The following is a 22,388-nucleotide window of genomic DNA, read 5'->3' on the forward strand; positions in this document are numbered from 1 at the left end:
CAAAGAAAGCAGTCTTGCATGCCTCCCAGAATTCATCAACATTCTTGGGTGACTGGGCTGGCCAGTCCTGGAAGATCTTGATCTTCTTTGCCTTGAGGAACTTAGGGTAGAGATTGAAGTATGTGATGGAGCACCATCCAGCTGCAGAATTTGTCCCTTTTTATGGTTAGGAATGTAAGAGGCAGCTAAGATTTGTTGATATTTCAGACTATTTATGTTGCCTTCCACCCTGCAGATCTCTCAGGGTGCAGACAATTACAAAACCATGTGGCATTTGCCAAGGCCCACTGCCTGTCAAAAGGATGGACGCTGGACAAGTGGCAAAAGGTGGATTTTTTTAGATGAATCCTCCATTAAATTACACCACAGTCGCCACAAATATTACCACTACTTAATTCGCTGATGTTATGTAACATTTTTTTGTATTTGAAGTACATTTTTGTTCAATTTTCACACTACTTTGTGTAGACGACAAAACTTTTGTCTTGGCAAAATTTGACCTTTATGTCTTCATTAAATGATAAATCTTTTTTCAGTGAAACAAATATATTTTTGTACATTCATCATCATTTGGGAGGGTCTTAGCTTTCATATGAGCCATTTCTGAAACCAATTGAATAATTAAAAGTCAGGTTATTAGCAATTGTTTCTACAAAACGGATAATGTAATAATGTAAATCATCTAGCCATGTTATATGGTGATTGATGCAAGACAACTGACCAATTCAAACGGTTTGAGGAAGCTCTCTGATTGGTGGGTTTGAGTCAAACCCACCTGTTATTGTAATAAATAAAAATAATAATGGGATATTTGTGTTATTTATTGTAACCTCAGATTTTTTTTATGTTTTACAATTTAGACCTGTTGAGAAACTATATGCTGTGTACTGTAAGTCCCACCTGTGGTTATGTGGGCAATTGCCCGTGCGGTGCAGAGTATAGCCAATATAAGTGTAAATGGTTGTTATAACAGTTATACCATGGATATTATCTGAAATTGAGGCTTGTAAGTCCCACAGTATAGCAAGTGTGCATTTGCGTGTTGTTTTCAGCACCATTCTCTGCGTGCGTTCTTGGACCTGTAACCGCCTCGTCATCCCTGCGCTGTCATATGCACCTTCACCTTAAGATTTACAAATTAAGCATTGCGTCTAGGTGTACTGGTTAAAAATCGAGCAGCAGCATTTTGAACAAGATGCAGACGAGAAATAGAGGACTTGGGAAGACCAACATAAAGTGCATTGCAGTAGTTTGAGCTTATAAAAGCGTAAATTACTTTTTCAAGGTCGTGGCGACTAAGAAAAAGGCTTCTTTTTGGCCAAGAGACGGAGCTGGAAAAAACTTACAACAGCTCTTACAAGAGAACTAATCTGTTTTTTAAAGTTGAGCCTGTAATCGAATATCACTCCGAAATTTTTAACGTGCGTCTTAAAAAAGGGAGCCAGAGCACCAGAGTTGGGCTCAAGGGCATTCCTCATGGAAGGTGTGCCAAAGTCATATATTCAGTTTTGCTCTCGTTAAGATGTAAAACATTTTGTGCTAGCCACTGCTTCACATCTGATAGGCTCTCCATCAATTTAGTGAGAGCAGTTTGTTCATTGGGTCTCAGGGGCAGATGCAGCTGCAGGTCATCAGCATGAAAATGAAAAGAGAGATTATGTTTTTTTTTTTTTTTTTTTTATAATTGATTGATGTAATTGAGTGCAAACAGAACATGCCCTAAAAGATAGCCTACAAGATGTTAGCAGGAATTAAACATCTCTGGAAGCCATCAGAAACCTAGATGCAAATTTATCTCGGTGTGACAGATGAATAACAATAAAACCGTGAGCGTTGTGAACAAATATATTTATTAAAATGCATTTTACTAAATAAAATCAAAGTGGTGAAAATGTGATTTAAAAAGTGTTTTTCAATTCGCTAAGTTTAGCGACAATCAGACAACCATAATGCCAAGGCAGACGGTGGTCTTTTATGACTATACACACGCATCCTAACTGTGAGAATGTCTTCAAAGCAATTAAATTGACTACCTGAGGATTTTTTTAAAACAATCAACATTGCCAATGGCTTAATCTGTGGTCTTTTCATACCTATGTGATCGTTGATTTTTGGTAATCATGAAAAATGAGCACTTAAACATCTGGAGAGGCAGGTACGTTGGCAAGAGCTGGAATGAGTTTCTTGTATACGTCAATGCCTTTCAGGAAGATATGTTCGTTCAGATATTCATTGTGATCGTGCAGCAGGATTGGCGTCTGATTCATCGGAGAGAAGCCAATGGCTGGAATGCCCACCTAAAGGACATACAGTACAATCAACTGACAAAAAGTACACATAAAAAAATTAGGTTTGGTAGAGCAGTCAAAGTAAATACTCACAGCTCGGATGAAACGGCTGTCTGTGGCAGCAGGAAATATCTCCTTTTCCAGTTTTATATCCCTGCATGAAGTGTAACCGTTTTAACACACAATAAGAAGGGTCAAAGTATATCAATTGCATTTTTGGTCAAATTTAACAGCTTATAACAAACAGACAATCTGTCTGTCAGTCCGTCCTTCTAGATAGCTAGTTAGCTACACCGCAGTTCGCATAAGCACATGAAAGTTGAAACCTCTGTTGAACAAGTGCAAAACTATTACCACTTTAGGCAAGTACAGTATGTTGTCCGATGATGACTTTTTAACCGATAACCGATATGCCTATATTGTCCAACTCCAAAAATCCGATACCGATATATGCGGTTGTTGACTTAACATATTACTAATGAGTTTATAATTCATTATTTTTCAATCATTAATTGTTTGTTTAATTGTGCACCACGAATGCAAATGGTCTACTCACATAACAAATCCCAAGCATCTTAGTGTGATCAAATGGTCAATAAGCATAACTGCTATGCTAGGTTGTGACCAGCAGAAGGCAGAAAAGGCAGAAGGCTTCTACTTTCACTATGTAAGCAAGAGACAGTACAGGCCAAAAGTTTGTACAGCTCATTCAATGCAACGCAAATGAAGGTTCAGGTCCCATTGATAAAAGAATAAATTCCATTAATCAACCCTGAAAAGGCATACCTATGAAGTAAAAAAACAGACTTCACTATCAGTTGACGGAACATGAGGTTCGGGGCCAATCCGCAGGTGACGTATTTTCAAAAACTTAAAATTCAAATATTTTCTAAACCTCTGTTAGGCATAAATGAGTCTCCATGAGCAACGACATAAAAAAATTCAAAGTCGTTCCCTCATAAAATCCCGATTAATTATTATTTTATATCAGTATAACAAAACAAACTGGCTATAAAATTCTCAAATATTGTGCTAGATTCACAAAAATCACCAAATGCAGAGATTCACAAAAATCACCAAATGTAGAGAGAATCACCTATATTTTCAGGATCTATAGCAATATTTAACATATCATATAAGTTTTTGCCCGAAATATCAACTTCGTTTTTTTTGTTTAGTGCAAGTTTTCAACAGCTAATAAATCACTCTTTTTCACATCAGAAACTTAATACTTGAGGAAAGAATGCAGACTCATCTTAATTTTATTCAACAAAATCAAAATTAGCATTTATATATATATATAATCACAACTTATTTAGGTTTAATTCCAATGTTACTATTGCCTCAGCAGGTCTTGCAGACTATCTGTTCCTCGTCGTTTTTATATTGAATTGTTAAACAACAAAAAAAGGTTTTTTTTGTATGTTGCTGAAATGTCTAAATTACATTTTTTTTTTGTCAAAAAACAGGCAGTTGGCCAAAAATTACCTGATCATTTGAATGTAAAGTTACTCTATTGTGTATGGATACAACATGGCGGCAATCACAAACCAAAGCAGTTAAGTTGAAAATTGTTGTAAATTAATGTTTACATCCTGGAATGTCTATGGATATGAACATAGAACAGGCTAGATTCTTGGTTAAAAGCAAAAAACGGGCAGTTATCATTCATTGTACGAAAATATTTCAAGCTAAAGTTACGCTTCTATGTATGGATACAACATGGCGGCCAGCACAAAACAAAGAGCTTTTTAAGTTGAAAGCTCTTGTATATTAATTCAGAAATCCCAGAATTTCCATAGATATAAACGTAAAACAGTCTAGATTCTTGATTAAAAGCAAAAAAACGGGCAGTTATCATTCATTTTACATAAATATCTCAATCTAGAGACACGCTTTTTCCAATTCATTTTTTTTTCACAACGTTTCAAAGGGCATGCGTGAATCCTCGACCAAATCACTCTTGAAACATTCCTGCCTGCTTGTATGCAGTAAAACTTTCGTCCTTTTCCACCTAAATCCAGCGTTTAAACGCAGCGTGTGTTTAAGTCTATAGCAGTCAGGGCCAGCCCAGCCAATACGCAGACTATGCAGCTGCTTGGGGCCCCTGACCACTAGGGGGCCCCCAATCTGGCAATTTTTAAATTTATATTCTATTTTGTTTACTTCAGTTTGCTTTATTTGACTTTTGTGCGTTTTGATACTTGATTATGAAGGAGAAATGATATCGTCATCGCACACACCATATAATTGTTTGCATTAGTCTAACACATATATAGTCTAACACATACATATGGTACAGGTTTTCGTAGGCACCGTCTAACTGTTTGCATTAGGCTAACACACGTAATATAATTAATCAGGAAATAGTATCATTTTCATATTTACGGTAGGACTACACTACTAATATAAAATAAATAGCACACCATAGTTTAATGAGAAGAAATAGAAGAGATACACAATGCCGTCTTATCACAAGAGTGACGCACCAACTCGGGTAATCTGCTCTCCCAGCAAACTCCAAGGACAAAGCGCTTTGTCCTAAAACAAGTACAACCAGCCCGGACAGCAAAGTTGATAGCGGGCGTCCCAATCCGCGCACGAACCTAAGCCGCCCAAAACCGGCGACAGCGGGGACGGCCCAAAAGCAACGCCCAGAAACGCCTTTGACAAGACCCGCGTCAGCAAAGACTTCAAAAAGACTGGACACTGAGATAAGACAGATTTCTTCTGCTCGGAAACATGTAGCCTTGTTTTGGATCCAGAATTGTCCCTCTGTCGTCTGTTTTTGCCTTGTTTTTTACCATTGTCGACGAATAAATTGTCAACCTGTTTTCGGCGAGTGTTCTTCAAGCTTTTGAAACATGGAGTCAGTGTGCAAAGGGTTAACACAGGAACGCGCGGAGTTTGGCTTCCTCCTGGACTGGCTCTTCGGGGGCGTCGAGCGGCGGAGCACATTTCCGTTCTGTTGCCGGCCTTCCCGTGCGGTTTGGGCTGGGAGGACTAAATTCCTTCAATTACAAGCTTAAAAAAATAAAAGTTCTTCCTTAACTTTCTTTCCTCTTTTAGAAAAAGGTTTGGCGCTATCTACTGTAAGTACTGAGAATCATTTGGGGTGAGAAGTTTGAAGTATGCAGTGCAACAAAATCTGACTAATATACATAATATGTACGTATGGGTTTGATTGCATGTATGGGTTTCACACTACGCTGTGACGAAATGGTGGGCCAAAAATATGGGCCCCTTTGCATTATTTTGCTTAGGGCCCCCAAATGGACGGGGCCGGTCCTGATAGCAGTGAAAGCTGCACGACGCTCTGCCTGGCCCGGCCCCCTACAGGAAGGCGTGGCTCAATGTCTGTGCGAGGTGTCTAGTCAACCGATGGTGAAGTCAATGTCAAAACCATTTTAGGTGACTCCGTCTTTAAGCTCACCAAGAGAATGGCAAGAGTGTGCCAAAAAGTAATCAGAGCACAGGGTGGCTACTTTAAAGATACTTGAATATTGTAAAATAATAAAATAAAATGAAGAAAACGCACAAATGAGAAGGTGTGTCCAAACTTTTGGCCTGTACTGTACATATTGACCCAAAAACAGATCATGAAAAACCAATGTCGATATTATCCGATCTCATTTTAAAATTGGATGCTACAGTGTTCTGTATGTCGAGTATGGCTAATGGGACTTGAAGATTTAAAGTACAGATGACAATGAATGTAAAAACCCCTTTAAAAGTGTATATTAAAAAAGGGCATACTACATAGGAGTCCAGTTTAAATCTATGCAGCATTGTCAGCTAAATCAGAAATATGAGGCCAAGTATGTGAATTCCCAGATGTGTTTTCAAAGATTAATGAGTAGATAAAAGGTCTCGTGCAAAGTGGTACGGTAAAGTATCTAAAATTTTTTGAGGTGGACCTTCAAAAGTGCTGATTTCACCTGCGATCAACATGAGTAATTTCAATTTCAAATGGTAAAAACAGTGTCATATTTGGTCATACATTATCTGTACGAAATCTCAGAGCACAGATGTGTTGTTACACATATAAAACTCACATTTCTCTGCAGGCTTGGCTGAAGGCACTCCACCAGGGATCACTCTCTTGCGTGGAAGTAATGTTCTGGTTCATGTGTTTCTGCACAAAACAGTGGCAGACAATTGAGTTTCCTAGCAGCAGCAGTACTCAATCTAAGCGTGAGCGCCCTAACCTGAGCAAACTCATACGTCACATCATCGCCAGCTTCCTTACACCACCCTTGGATCATTTTCTCAAATTCCTGAGTAGATAAGGAAACATGTTGATTTGAATGATCCCTCCAAGTCATCCTAGTCAACATGGATTGGACGTCTTTCGCTGTCAATAGCAGTTGATGAGTCAAATACTCACCTGTAGATTAACTGTTGGTGGGATCCTAAGGTCAAAGCTGACGTCCATTTCAGCTGGAATTACATTGTAGGCCACACCTCCTTTCACCATGGTCATATTCACTGTGGTGACATCACCGAGTGTAAAACACTGGCTGGTGTTTAGCCTAGAATTAACACAATACATGATGAGGGTGATAACACTTATTCAGCACGCATTTTGAACCAGTAATCCTCCATTTACAGAATTTTTGTGGCATCTACTTGTGTATCTAGAAAAACCCAGCAACGTCACGTAAATTTCTGATTTACAGCGATCCTTTTTTGTCCTTAGAGTACCGTATACAGTGATGGCTTGACATACTGTAGGGGTTTAATTTGTTACGTGGCCATTCTGGCAACTCAAAGCTCTGTTTTTTTAATTAATATTTCCCCCCCTCTGAAATGAATATCATTATATCTTCCTATTATTCTCCGTTTGTCCGGCTTTATTTGGAAACTGATAATCACATTGTTGTAAAAATTGCTGGGAGGGTGCATCTTGGGCTTTATATGTTTTTAATTGATTGGTTAAGAGATGGCCTCAAAATGGGTGTGAAAACATTATGTAAATGAGGTAAATATTTTTTTCCTTCAAAAGAGTCTTTGAAATCTCTCTTTTTTTTTTTTTAAACACTGGGAGACATAATAAAACCTATAACAACAATGAGCACATTCACACAGGAGCTGCTGTCGACAACAGCTCAAGCCTAGACACATGCATATTCATCGAGAAATATATACCGGTACATATATATATATAAGATATATTTTATATAATATATAAGACACATATAGGTATACACATACATTTTATTATGAAGGGAATAGTATATTTTCTTGTATTTACTGTTTGACTGTTTGTATTACTCTAACACACTTAATATAATCAATCAGGGAATAGTATCTTTTCTCGTATTTCCTGTTTGACTGTTTTTATTACTCCAACACACACAATATAAAATAAATAGCATTTATATCATAGTTTAAGAAACACAAGCATAATATATTTGATATTATGAACCGTTGGACTTGGAATGATTAGAACTTGCAGCCTATGTTGCAGTGCCAAGACAACGGGCAGATAAAGACAGAAAGATTCAGGATTCTGACCACGGAAGCCACACGTACGTGTCATGCAGCTGACTGAGCAAGATTGATGCTGAAAACTAGGCGATTGGCAAGACATCTACAAGCCCACGTCTGCACCACCAAATCCCACGAACAGCTCTTCCGGACAGTCCAGAACAAGTGGCCGGACATCTTGCCTTGACACAAGAAACATCTAATACGGAGGAAACCGCGACCGAGAAGTAAACACTCAGCACTCACGTGGCGCTGAGGATGGCAAAATCCTTAATTCTCGTTGCCCTGACAACAGTAACGTCCAAATCCTCCTGTCCAATCCATAAAAAGACAATAATCCAAAACAATGCCCAAACGAACCCTTCTTCCAGACCACAACCTGCCGCACTGGAGCCTTAAAAAGACTGAATGTTTATCTAATCGTTGTCATTTTTTTCGGGAACCTTTTGTTGACTTGAGATATGGTGACCCTGGAGCTATCTTGCACCCTCGCCTGGGTCTCTCTGTGCTGTATGATGAATGAATGAAATATTTATTGTTATCATCATCGGTATCATTGACAACCATTGACAATTACAAAACGTGATATGATTTGCCCAAAGGAACCGAAGAAGAAGACAAAGGCAGACGGGAGGAAGCATATGCTTATCAGTTTCCCGTCCCCCATACAACTAAAGACGCACACTCAGACATAGCTCAGAGGACTGCGTCTGTTCACAGCTTGAGCTGGATCAAGAATCTTGATTGCTGTCGACTCGGAATAAATTGTAAACTCGTGTTTCGAAGCCTTTTTCTAGCTTTTAAAATGGAGTCAGTACAAGGGGTTAAGACTAAGGTGAACGCGCGGAGTTTGGCCTTTTGGCGAGGTTGTCGGAGTTTCGCCGGCCCGGGTCGTTGGAATTGCACCAGCACAGTTCCGGCGGTTTGGCTGGCATGATTCCAGCAATTTGGCCAAAAGTTCAGATTCCCTCAATTATGTTATCTGTATTGCACCACAATTTAAATAGAGGTGGGTCTGAAACATATCCCTGCAATGAACTATGGTTAAATGTATAGTACAAATGAAAACAGCAAAATAAGTACAACTACAATAATAAGTATTCTTCCGTTCTCACCTGTGTTTCTCCTTCTCTCTAAAATTCAGGAAAGAGTTGATGATATGGCGCTGTAAGAGAGAAATAGAGGACTAGCTAATTTTCGTCCATTTCATCAACTGCTGACACCAAAACTCAGAAACTCACCAGCTTCTCAGCCGCTGTGTTCTCCACAAATCTTGAGCCATGACCAGGACTGCCTGGACAGTGGATTGTAATCCCTATAAAAAAAGATGATGCACTTTTTTTATTTAACAGTTACTTGATCGCTTGAAAATTATTCATTTTTAATATTACGGTTTAAAATTTCATACTCACACCAAGGATTCCTTTCACCGTAAAAGACAGTGAAGGCATTACCAGGGTTGGCCAGACCTACAGAGCGGATATGGAAAATAAACTATAAACCAATTGTGTACTACACAAAAACAAATCAACAGAGCAAACCACTTCCAGTTTCACAACCACCCATCTATTGACAGTAATACAATCAAAATCTTGTTTCACAACCACCCATCTATTGACTGTAATACAATCAAAATCTTGTGTGTGAAGCTTACTTGACACCAATCCGTTGGACCCTCAACCCAATTTACACGTTGCATGTGTAATACTAAAAGAAAAAAATAAAACATCCACTTGGGAATAATGAAAGTTCTTTCTTTGTACTTTTTCTAATTGAAAGCGCTGGAGGTTATAATCATCTCCATCAAAGAATATTACTTTAAAATTAGCTGACAATAAAATCTGAGAAGAGCAGTAATAGTGAGATAATGTAAATGCGTTCAAGGCTAAGGATAAAAGGGCGGAAGCGTTTTTTTTTTTCTTCAAATAATAATTATTACATCCCTCACATTTATATCCTTTTATAATAAAGCCATTCGACTTAAACGGAGACTGAAATTGGTTATGTAGCTTATGGCAAACAAGTTGCTTTAATTGTCTCTTACATAACACACTTCAAATAGTCATTTAATCAAATATTTCAACGATACAAGAGGAAAGGTTGTTACAAATGATGTGCTTTAGTTCAGGTGTCTAACCCAAAGTCAGGCCCAAGTGCTAAAAATAGCATTGGAGACAGGCCGCAATCCTAACTTTCCTTGCTTCGATTGATTGGAATGTGCAGCATACTGTACAGTGGTGGATAAAGTACTCACTTGTTTTTACTTCAGTAAAAGTACAGATACAGTTGCAAAAAAAAAAATACTCAAGTAAAAGTACATAAGTACTTGCTTTAAAATTTACTTTAAAAATAAAAGTATTTTCTCCCATCCAAAAATGGGAATATATATATTACACACAGAGATCCGAGTCAATATTCAAAGAAGGAACCAGACCATTCAATTCAATTTTATTTAGAAATGTGCAGGATGGAAAAAAACAAGCAATAAAATTGACGGCACTGTAAACAAAAGCTTAACAAGTTAAAAAAAAAAAACTGTTGATTTTTTAATGTTCAATCTTGTTCACCTGCTTAATCTTGCGTGTACTTGTGTTGCATCCTCTAGTGCTCGATTACGGTATAGTTGCACAGGGTTTATCGATTGCACCGGAGGCATGAAAACGAAAATATCAATTCACAATGAGAACAAAAAAACAAAACAAAACAAAAATTGTAACGGAGGCGACAATTTGAAAAGTAGTGGATACAAATACCTGCAGTAAAATGTAGTGAAGTAAAAAGTACCACTACATATTTGTACTTAAGTAAAGTACAAATACACAAAATAATGTACTTAAGTACAGTAACGAAGTACTTTTACTTCGTTACATTCCACCACTAATACTGTATGTCTCCTCTTGCTTCCAAAGAAACTACACAGCTCTAAGCACCTGGGTGCTTTTATATCACGCTAAATGTATGGAGTGATTCTTCTCATCAGATATTCATTCTTTTAGTCTCTGTGACGGGGTGTGTGGTGAGTGGCGCAAGCTTGGCTGAAGTGTAAAGTTAACTGTGCAGGGCAACACAGATAATTGTGAATATTAACCCAAACTTAACTGGCCGGTACAGGAATATTTCAGCTTCAAATCAAATGAGCAAGGTGTGCTCCCTATATGCCGCGTTGGCTTTTGTCCAGACAGTAAACACTCAGTGGCCCTTGGGATGCTTTAGTCAGAAAAGTAAGTACAAACTGAACACTGCACCCACAAAAAGTGTAGTTCTATACATCGCAAATTAGTAAAAAGCAAACAACCCACAACTTGAGAAAAGATTTGAAGATGACAATAATAGAAATCAAGGTACAGGGTTTCTACAGGTGTCAGCAAATCTATTTTAATGCTTTTTATGCCACTTTTAATGCCACATAAAACAAATTTAATGCCCATGCCCAACTGCAGAAAGTTTTACACACACAAATTTTAAGTAGAGTTGTCCGATAACGACTTTTTAACTGATATCCCCCGATACCGTCCAACTCCAAAAATCCGACACTGATATATGCGGTCGTGGACTTAACATATTATGGCTAATTGTATTGCGATGCCCCACTGGATATTTTAAAAATGACTAATGTAACAACTTCAAGGTTTTTCCAAAAACAGTCCGTAGGGGAAAAAAAGGAAAAACTTCAACTGAAGTTCTGGAAAACGTGCCTATATTTCACCACTATATTTATTGTTGAAATCAAAATAGTGCAAACATCAGGTTTTTAGATCAAGTACAAGTGCAAAGTTTTTGCACCATGAATGCAAATGGTATGCTCACATAAAAGATCCCAAGCATATTAGTTTAGAGACATCTAATGGTCAATAAGCATAACTGCTGTGCTAGGTTGTGACCAGCCCTTGAACGAAGACAGAAGGCTTCTTTCTGCATTCACTTTGAAGACAAAACGCGAATTGGCCCAAAACCGATAATGAAAAACAGATGTCAATACTATCCAATATCATTTTAAAATGATTTTTTTCGGTTCCCGATAATATCGGACAACTGTAATAAATTACGTTTTTTTAAAAAATCTTTAACAGTCAAGTTTACATCATTTTTAATGTCTCGAATATTTAGTTTAATGCTTTTTAAGGCCTGAATTTTGACAAAATCCATTTAATGACTTTTAATGCTTTTAATGACCTGCATAAACACTGAGGTAGCAAATGGACCAATTAAGTTAATATTTAAAGATTTGTAATGGCCTTTATTTGTTGATTAGAAGTTTCACACTTTTGGATTTTTTTTTTTAAATCTCTCTCATATTTTCAAAAAGCTGCAATCATTGGGATGCTACCTAAAATAAAACATTTACTAAATATGATCCTGCAGTAATTTAGACACCGGCCCTGAGCCTAAGATTAAAAAATATGTGCGGTTTGGCATGCCAACATGCAAACACACAAAAAAAAGAGAATGTTTAAATACACAATAATATTAAGATGCATTATGAGCTGATAAAATACCACTATAATTCCCAAATACTGTAAGTAATAGTGGCCCCTATATTGTTTTATATGTACATATTTATTTGTGGATTAATTTCTTGGGACAGAGGGACACGTTTAATAAAATTAGTCTTTTTTTTTCTGCTGCCTCTCATTCGCGACCTGAGAACATTTGTATTTATATCCAATTCTTTTTCTCTTATTTTAAGATTGGAATAAATAATATAAAAAAAAAACATACAGGTGAGCACTATTATAGGCTTTAATACTTAGACATCAAAGACAAAGATTCACATTTGTCAAAAACCAAACCATCCAGTAGTATTTCAATGTGAGTTTGCTTTTGCATGATGTTTTATTGTATGACTTGTTTTACAAATGGTACAGGCAGGAGCAAGAGCTTTTTCAGCTTTCCAAGTAATAAAGGAATTAGTCAACAGTGGATCCGGGATGTCAATCTGCTGGAAGGAAAGGGAGGTGAACTACGCCTCTATTCTGGTGATTATGCATTGAGCAAAGGAAAAAGACAGGCAGTCTCAATATGCATGCAACCCTCAGCTACAAGGTCTTGAATGGTGCGTATGATAGATAACCATTTTGAATCTTCACACTTAGAAAATGCGCTCAATGTTTTTTGCCAGGTTGTTTACATTTGACATACAGCAGACTTATTATGACCCCTATGCACACGGTCAACAAGGTTTTGCACTCCTGAAATTCAAGGGTTCTCAAGCAAATATAGAATATAGATTTGTATACAGTATACCTACAAGTATATGACAAAGGTGCACTAACATACCATTCAGTATTTTCAATGCGGTCTTTGCGGTATTCTGTCGTCACTTTTTCAGGTCTCCCTTTCACATCAAACCACTGACCACTTTCAATTTCTTTTGTGCATGAGAGTTGTCAGCTGCACAAGGTGTCACTGAGAGCCTCAAACCACCTTAAGCCGAGTTCAGTCAGCTCGTGTATGTTGAAATCCCCGATTTCTAAAACTATGCTAGCCATTAAGCAAAGTATAAAGTACCATGTAGCGCATAGGAATCCTGTAGAGCTGGGCAATTTTCCTGTCCTGTTCAACTGCTTAGACATGTAGAATAGGAGTGTCCATATGGTCTGAACTAGGCCTGTGCCGGTTACCGGTTGCAAGGTTTACCGTAGTATAAAAACGTCACCGTTTCAAAACCATTGCAATTTTCCGTCATGCCGTCGTATGGTATTAGCTATTTTTTATGTCCCAAAAATGCAGCTGTAAATGGCTTGGAGAGGTAGCGCTCACCGCTCCCCCTCCGGTTCTTGCTGTGTCCTGCGTGTCGGTGACACTGCCGTCGCTGTCAAAACTACACTTGAGCTTTGTTAAAAACACCTCCAAAAAGTCTAGTCTAGTATGGGAGTATTTCGGCTACCGAAAAGAAACATCGTGCCGACGTGCAGGCAACACCTCCAACATAATTTCATATTTAGGTGACCATCATCTGTCAATTTACACAAAACTTTAGGTAAGTAAACGCAGTCATGAACGTTTCCCGCCAGGTACGGGAGTTCACTCCAGTGTGTTTCGTATGTTTAGCGATGGTAAAACAAATACCATAACATAAGCTTGTTAACAAGGCTGTTAATGTGGCTAGTTAGCATGCCAAGGCGGCTAAAAGTTTTTTCTCTATTAGCGTGCTTTTGTAAAGTAACTAAGTAAATAACATTTTTATAATACAGCCTGTGGTGTTTTTTTCTCTCTGGCAACTTTCTGAGTTGAGAGAGGGTGGGTGTGTGTGTTTTTAATTTGTAAATAATGATACGAGTCATACAAACGCATCTCTTGCTCTCACTCTTCATTAATATTCAACTAATTGATAAGAATAGTAGTAGTGGTAGCAAGCGGGGCCCAATGGACCATCAACAGGGACGAGGGGCCGTATATGCTCTCTACTACCTGGACCAGCATCCTAGAAGAGTGAAGTGACTCACTTGTCTAATCTGACAGGTGAGTCACGCCTTCATCCATCAGCTGATAAATGACGCGTCACACCAACATTAATGACACTGATGAAGGCGGAAGTAGTCGCTGAAACATGTCAGGTAAATAAAACAACCTAAAACAAATTGTCTGGGAAAAAAGAAAAAAAACAACTAAGCTAAAATATGGTTGAAAATATGCTGTTAATGACGAATATGAATTAGAAAATACAATGCAATTATTCATTTTAACTGACCTGATCTTTGCTATCTGACCTTTAAACTTGTGTTGTTTAGTTGTCGTGTTGTCCATTTACCTTCATCCAGTGCAAAGCCAATGTTTAACTTCTGGAACTCTGGATGCCTGACAAATGCTTCCATGCCTTTCTCACCTCCAACCTCCTCATCTGCACGACAAAGAGTAGTTAAAATAGTCCAATCAAAATGCATTCCATTTGAACACTGAATTCACATTCTTTGGACAATAATAAAGTCCAACCATCGGGTTTATCTAGGCAAATTACTGTAAATGTCTCCTTAGTGGCACAGTCCATATCAGGAAGGTTTTTTGTTTGTTTGTTTGTTTGTTTGTTTTAATGCCACTAACACCAGTTTCAGAGATCAACATGTAATTCTATGGATGTGCTTATCATGACTAAAGGCATTAAATCATCTCAAGGACTCGGGATGTCTCCGATCCGATCACATGATCAGAAATCGGGCCCCATCATAAAATTTTCAGAGGTTCAGAATAGGATGAAAAAGACTGAGTTATTATTATAAATTTATAAGTTTTAAGGACTACAAAGCAACACACTATTCCAGAAGTATTCTACATCCACACACACATAATGCATATATACTGTATATTAGGGATGTGCCAAAAGCAAAATTCTTGGCCAAAACCAAATATTGGAAAAACTTGGCCGAAAACCAAAAGGCCGAAAAATACACCCGTATGTAATTCATTTTTTAAAATAATTATTTTCTCATTACTGGCCTTTGCCTTGGCATTGGTTCTACGACCCCAGAGGTTCGAGAAATTTAATTTGAAAGGTGTCAATTCTGAAACCCCACGGAATGGTGCTTTTCAGGCAGCAGTGAGAGTTTTGTGGCAAACTCTGAACGCGTCCAATAGCATAGGTGCTGGTGTCATTAGAGCATTCTGTTCGCACACGTCACGTCCGATGAAACCTTGATAAAAGCCCTTTCTTGGAGGTTTGAGACACTCAAAAAATGGCTCCGACGTCTCCAATTGTTAAGCAAAATGAGATCTCAATGTACATTTGTGTAGAACTGTATATACAACATTGCAACACAGGAGGGAACAAATGAAGCAGAATTTAACACGGTAGGAAGGAAAACGGCAAGTCAATGCACAGATCGTGCAAAAGTGATAATCTCAGCAGTACGTAACTATTTTACATCTGGATGCTTTTTTTCCTTTAATACATTGCAGAGGTTTCGAATCAGGACTCGGTATCGGCAGATCCTTAAAACTCAGATTACTCAGATTCGGGTTCAAAATATGTGACTGTGATATTTCCAGTGTTGGTAATAACGGCGTTAGAATATAACGGCGTTAGTAACGGCATTATTTTTTTCCAGTAGTGAGTAATCTAATTAATTACTTTTTCATCTTGGCAACGCCGTTACCGTTACTGAGGCGGGAAAAGCGTGCGTTACTATGAGTTACTATGTTGGTTGAATGACGCAAGAAAAGTCTGAGAGAGACGGACTCACGGAGACGAGTAAGCAGAGCAGGAGTGGGGAGGAGGCAAGGGAGTTGTGACGCCGTAGCAAACGTGATGCTAGGTCGCTCCAATAATACCTGACTGTAGCCGATAGCCAACAAACTACGCCCACATGATACTACGATAGATATCACATATAATATGAACTACATTCAAATTACAGACACAGCGGTATTACCAACATGTATAAAGAAATAGATGCGTTCTTAAAAAGCTGCCATCTTAAAGCAGTAGACTTCTCAGGAAGGCTCTGTTGTAGAGAACCTTCCTAGTGAACCTAAGTAACTTTTTATCTAAAATGCTCCTAAATTGGCAAAATCTTGACTTAAATCTATCTTTTAATGATGAAACAGTTTAAAAACTTACACATGTCGAAAGTAGACAGAAGGGAAATAATGCAATAACGGGAGCAATTTTAAAAACGGTTGATTCACAACATTAAATGACTTCCACACATAGCAACAGTTTCTATCTAGTTATTGCAATATCCGCAATACCCCTGTGTCTAGTTAAGTTTAGGGTAAAAAATTGGGCTAGGGCCAGTTGTCCCAAAATCCCTTTAAACTTCACATTGTGTGACCTGTTTTTTTTTGTGTGTTTTTTTTGGGGGGGGGGTGTACATAAAAATTATCCCCAGTTACTTTGCCAAGTAACTAATTACTCTTACACTCAGGTAACTGAGTTACTAATGCAATTACTTTTTGGAAAAAGTAATTTGTAACTGTAATTGATTACTTTTTTAAAGTATGATGAACAACATATTTGTATCAAGGACGAATTCTGCTTGCGGCTTCAATTGTGGCTGCATTGCATTGGTACAGGACTGCTCTGTTTCTGACTTATCTACTCGTATATTTTGCAAATTATGAGCTCCACACGGAAAACTTCCCAACAACGGAAACTGCTACTACCAATCTTCAGGAAACTTTAGTAAATTACATAGTTATGAAAGTTTGGGGTTTGAGTTGGGGCTACATTTAACCTCCGTGAAGTTGACCCCCAATCAGCGAGCCACATCATCACTCGAAATAATGTCTCAAGCCCCCCATTTACTGCAAAATGGACTCGAAGGGGTGCGATTCATTTGTGCTATGTTTGCGCTCGTTGTTGGGACACCCCTGTTATTGAGAGAGTTAGTACGCTTCTTCAGCCGCAACGGAGGTGCTGCAATTGATGTCATTACTCGAAAGTAATATTTCAATATTTATAAAATGATAGCAGCACAAACGAAAATTGTTAGAGCACAAACGTAGGATAAACGTATGGCACCATTATAGGTCCATTTTGCAATAAATGGGGGGGCCGCCATCACTCGAAATTAAAATTTCAATATCTCAAAAACGATAGCAGCACAATCGGAAATATTTTCTAGCATAAACGGATGACATAATTTTTGTAAATTTGCATCTGATGGGGGGCCCATCTCCACTATGGTCTACATCTATGTGTAACCTCTGCCACAAGAAGGATAAGACATATGTTATTTAGAGGAGATCCAAAAGGAGGTTTAGCAAAATCTAAGTAAAAACCTGAGAGAATCACTTACCAGGAACAAACATTAAGTGCACCGTACGCAACAATTTCGGCCCTGCAGCCTTCAGCCATCTCACAGCCTGAATGTACCTAGAGATAAAAGACTGAAGTATGAAGGGGAAGTCTTATGGGTATGCCCATGTTTTGCAACAACAGAGGACAATGAATTGTACATAGTAAAGTAGTTTATGCTTTTTCAACCCACTGTATTGTCACACATTTCATGTCCTGCGAGCCGCGTCCATAAATGTTGCCTTCTGCATCTTTGAAAGCACTGAAAGCATCATATTTCCAATGCTCCTGTAAAGGAGAATGACAGTCTGTATTGATACATGACTAACAATGGTTGTGGGCAAGAAGTGTAGTACCTGGAAAACTGGAACAACATCTGTGTGGGAATTCAATAAAACAGTTTTCAAGTTAGGGTTCGTTCCTTGCCAGGTCATGATGGACACGACTTTGCCTGGACATACCTTTCAAGGAAAAAAAAAACTCAGTCTCCTTGAAGCAATATTTGAAATGTGTTTGGAGAAATTACAATGGATAAAAATCAAGGGAAATTCAAAATTACATAATAATTTATTGTTCAAATTTGTACGAATTTTAGATAGAATAATATGATGTCAAATGAAAATTTTGTCCTGCAGCTGAAAATCTTGGCAAGTACCAAAGATGAGTATGCAAATGTGTGAAAGTGCTAACAATGGCTTACATTACAATGGTTTACAGTACATTCAGCCAATATAAGCTATAAAATTCTTTATTTTGATGGCAAATTAATCGAGCAAAGAAGGTTCTCTAATCGAGGGATGGAAAGCTTCTAAATGTGTCATTCTAGAAAAAGAAAAAAAACACCTCTATCTTCTTCATGGGCAATCCGAGTTCCCCTGCAACTTTGTCCAGAAATCTCAGAGCGGCATCTGTAAATGAAAAAAGAAGAGTTTAAAATTTGATGGCTTTTTGAGGCTTTTTTTAAGAGACGTGAATTCTTACCCTTTTTTTCAATCAACCATGCATTAAAATTTCGTAAAACCTATACAATTCGCGATTTGTGTTTCTCCCCAAAAACCCAGCTCATTGGAAACTGGAAAGTATTTACTGGCGTCAAGAAAATATGCTGAAGTGATACATCAATTACGTAGTGACGAAGATCTTTTTTAGGAGCTATGTTTAGCCTAGGTTGGGAACAATTATTGCTGTAAAATGAGTTTCAAATTAGTTTCAAGTGTTAAAGATCATTGAAAACACCAAGGTCTAACATTTAGCTGCTCAGCTGTAATTAACTGTGGTCCATTTGCAGCAAAAAATGAAGTATTTCAGATAGAGCGCTGCAGTCAAAAAAAAATTGCGATTTCAAACTCTCTCCTAGTTTTTATTTGGCACTGATGCACCACGGAAAAGCCGAGCAAGTTTTAGTTTCACGGTGGAAAATGTGTGTATCCAGTAGAGGAGAGTCATGCTCTTGAGAGGGGTGACTTTCATTTCTATTTTTTCAGACGGAGTTTGATGATTCTCTTATATTTTTGGTCTAATATGGTCATATAATGGGTCATAACATAATATCAGCTCATACAGATGACCTTATGCTGAGAAAAAAAGTATGTTTACTATCGTTTTAAAAATGAATAATATATTATAAAGAAATAGTAAGTAGTAGTAGTAGTAGTTTTTTTCATCAAATACTATTTTACTTGTACTTGAGTAAATTTTTTTGGATGACTACTTTTACTTGTACTTGAGTAATATTATTTTGAAGTAACGCTACTCTTACTTTAGTACAATTTTTGATTACCCATAAGCAGAGTTTGACTTTTCTGTCGGGGGGGCATTTATAATAATACGCTGAAATTTAGCGTTTTTTTGTTTCATCATTTTTGAATGACGTTTTCATCATTTTTGAATGGCGTTTCATGGTCCACATCGTCAATCCATGGTTACCCCTCAGTAGTTCCTGTCGCTTTTGAAAGCTCAGGTTTAAAAAAAAATTGCAAATATATCCATCTTGCCTCTTCTTTCCTCAGGTTTTTTTGGGGGGGCAAAGCAAATGACCGTCTCTAAGGTGCTAGTCACATGATCTGTTAGAAAAATAATTTTGACCCATTATAAAAAAATGTTTTTTTAGTTCATTTCATTCATTTTTGTTGTTTTATTGCTTTACAACTTTTATAGACAACATTTTACCGGCAAAGTCTTCATTTTACATTTATATACTGGAAGGTCAATTACATTCAATGACATTTTCGCCCATCAGGGGGGGCTACTTCCCCCCCTTAATCTGCACGTATGACTCTACCCACCTCTGCTTTTTCTGCAGGGTTGTAAATGTACTTTACAGTTTAGCAAAATAGCAAGTGTTATTTCTTCAAGTTTTGACTCATTCCATGGGAAGTCACAGTATTTACAGAGTGCTATTTTAATTTTGTGGAAACCTGTATTCACTATATCGTTTTTAGCTATATTATAATTATATTATAATACTATTTACATATTCACAAAATTGTATTACAGTTTCATAAATATTGGTAAAGTGTCAACATTATACTGTAAACGAGCATTGTTAATGCTGCTTTTTCATCGGATCACAGTTAAAAGTCCAGAGTCCAGACAGTTCGCTTGGGTCAATTGGGTGACATTTCTCATGACTCGACAAGTTCAAGCTCACCATAGTCTGGTTCAGGATGGACTGTCCTAAGGCGGAGGTATTCTCTGAATAGACTGACAGAAGGATCTTCTCCTTCGGGAGACATTTGTGCCCCAGCTACCACAGGGCAGTCTTCTTTATCAGGTAGCATGGTGTGATGAAATCTGGCGACTTCTGTTGACAGACAGATGTACAAATAATGTGCAATCTGTTTCGTGCTAAGTGCATTAGCAGTGAATTTGACAGGCCGAATTTAACCACGCAATCACGACGTCTCAGGCGACCTCCGAATTTGTGAACTATATTGCTGTTTCAAAGTGAACTCAAGTACCCACCGTGCTGTCGCTGCTTGCAATTTGCTGCCGACACCGTTTATGTGGAAAAAGGGCAGACACTAGCGCTCAGTTAGAGTGGCGTCACCTTTCATTGTAGCATTACGGTAAAGGCAGCCGCCAAACTAATTTCAAAATAAAATCTCAAATCTAGTCAGATGTTATTGATCATTTCTGTCGCCTGGTTGGAATCCAAGAAATATTGTGATTCCATTACGGATTTTCAACAAAAACAACAAACTGTGAAATTATGACAGTCAAAGCCAAACTAATGGACTGTACGGTATAAGATCCATTCTGTATATAATAAACATATTTCCGATTTTGTGAAAGCTATTTTTGATAGAGCGATTCTTCTTTATGGCCCGGATAATTTGAAAGATGAGTATAAGATGACAGTATCGATGGTAGCATGCAAAAGAATCACTTAATCAATATAAATTAAATGTACATTTAAAATACAACCAAACATTACTATTAACCAGTGGTGTTACCAGGATGCCGTGTGGGTGGGCATTAGTCTTACCTGGGGTGCAAAAAAAAAAAAAAAAAAAAAAAAGCTACAATGCTCAAGTAAGTCGAAATCCAGCTTAGGGCTGTTGCACCTTAAACATGTTTTGTTTTCTCCTTGAGATAACTGTTTTTGTGATTTGGTCTAAACAAATGATAGTTGATTTGATTTTATTTGACTTAGAACACATTTATAACTGAACAGTATGGACATGCAGGTGACAATGATTTTTTTTTTTTTTTTTTTTAGGTAACCTATTGTGGTTCCTCGGTTTTATTATTATTATGGTTAGTCTTTGTTCCGCAGCCCCTTTGAGCTCCATTTGACCCCCTTAGAATGCTTGCTAGAATGCCAGGCAGGTCAAGACAGGTGCAATCTTTGTTACCGTGTAAAGACAAATTCCAAATACACTATGTAGCGCCCCCTAGCAGTCATTCTTTGTCCCGCCTTTGAGCCCTACTTCGACCCCCTCAGAATGCTTCAAAACTCACCAAACTCAACAGCCAGGTGAACACTGGTTAAAACTTTGATGAAAGGTCAAAAAAAAAAAAAAAAAAAAAAATCAAAATCTGCGTAAATGTGTTTAGTGGCCCCTAGGAACAAAACCAACATTTCATTTCATTCATTCATTTTCCTTGCCGCTTTTCCTCACGAGGGTCGCGGTCAATTCATTTTATTTCATTTCATTTCATTTTTTTTCTTCTTCTTTTTTTAAGTGAAAGAGGAGGTAACAACGCAAAGGTGTTAAAACTTAGAACACATCAGTACTATATGAATGGGATACCATACGCAGTGCCCAGACTGCCATTAGTACTACATCCAGTTTTCTTTGGGTGGGCAGAGCATGTCCGTGGGTGGGCACTGCCAACCCCTGGTAAAGCCCCTGCTATTAACCTTGTACCTTCGCACACTACATGTTTGGATTTTGACAAACCAAGCACAGTACACATTTTAGTTTTCATGTACGTTTTATTTGTATTTATTCATTTATTATTGCAGTTTAACTTCTTAACTTTTAAGTACCATACGTTCCCATGTAATCTTTAATGACGGCTTTTTTTTTTTTTTCTTAATACAACAACAACAAAAAAATCACATTTCTGTACAACACATGTTAATTTAAAGTGATGTTTTTTCAAATAAAAAAAAAAAAAGAAGTAAAATTTAGATGTATTATTTTACAACATTTTTAGAGCATTTAATGTTTCTTCAATACAACCTTTGGGCCTACAATTTTACAGGTCACTATGGTGGTTGCTACCATATTAGTGGACCTTAATAAATACTTATCTGATGCACTAATAATGCAATTCGGAACCCAGGATTATATGGTGTCCTGGTGTGTTTTAATATAATGAACCAAAGTAATAAACTGCGAAGAAATCCAGCACATGCTGATTTATAT

At 37.6% G+C, this 22,388-nt stretch overlaps 1 protein-coding gene across 1 annotated transcript; it reads right to left on the minus strand.

Moving 5' to 3' along the window:
- Positions 1 to 1,841: 1,841 nt before the first annotated feature.
- Positions 1,842 to 20,590, minus strand: LOC130922326 (aminoacylase-1A-like). Its single transcript, XM_057847051.1, has 15 exons — positions 20,476 to 20,590; positions 20,162 to 20,314; positions 18,355 to 18,419; positions 17,868 to 17,972; positions 17,705 to 17,799; positions 17,513 to 17,589; positions 14,530 to 14,619; positions 9,191 to 9,247; positions 9,020 to 9,093; positions 8,894 to 8,943; positions 6,676 to 6,820; positions 6,497 to 6,565; positions 6,344 to 6,423; positions 2,382 to 2,442; positions 1,842 to 2,297 (listed from the first exon to the last, which is right to left on the minus strand). Exons 2-15 carry the CDS (start codon positions 20,289 to 20,291, stop codon positions 2,136 to 2,138), a joined length of 1,260 nt encoding a protein of 419 aa, XP_057703034.1. The 5' UTR covers positions 20,292 to 20,314; positions 20,476 to 20,590; the 3' UTR covers positions 1,842 to 2,135.
- Positions 20,591 to 22,388: the final 1,798 nt, after the last annotated feature.

Source organism: Corythoichthys intestinalis, chromosome 9 (assembly GCF_030265065.1).
Source record: "Corythoichthys intestinalis isolate RoL2023-P3 chromosome 9, ASM3026506v1, whole genome shotgun sequence".
In the NCBI taxonomy this organism is placed as follows: Eukaryota; Metazoa; Chordata; class Actinopteri; order Syngnathiformes; family Syngnathidae; genus Corythoichthys; species Corythoichthys intestinalis.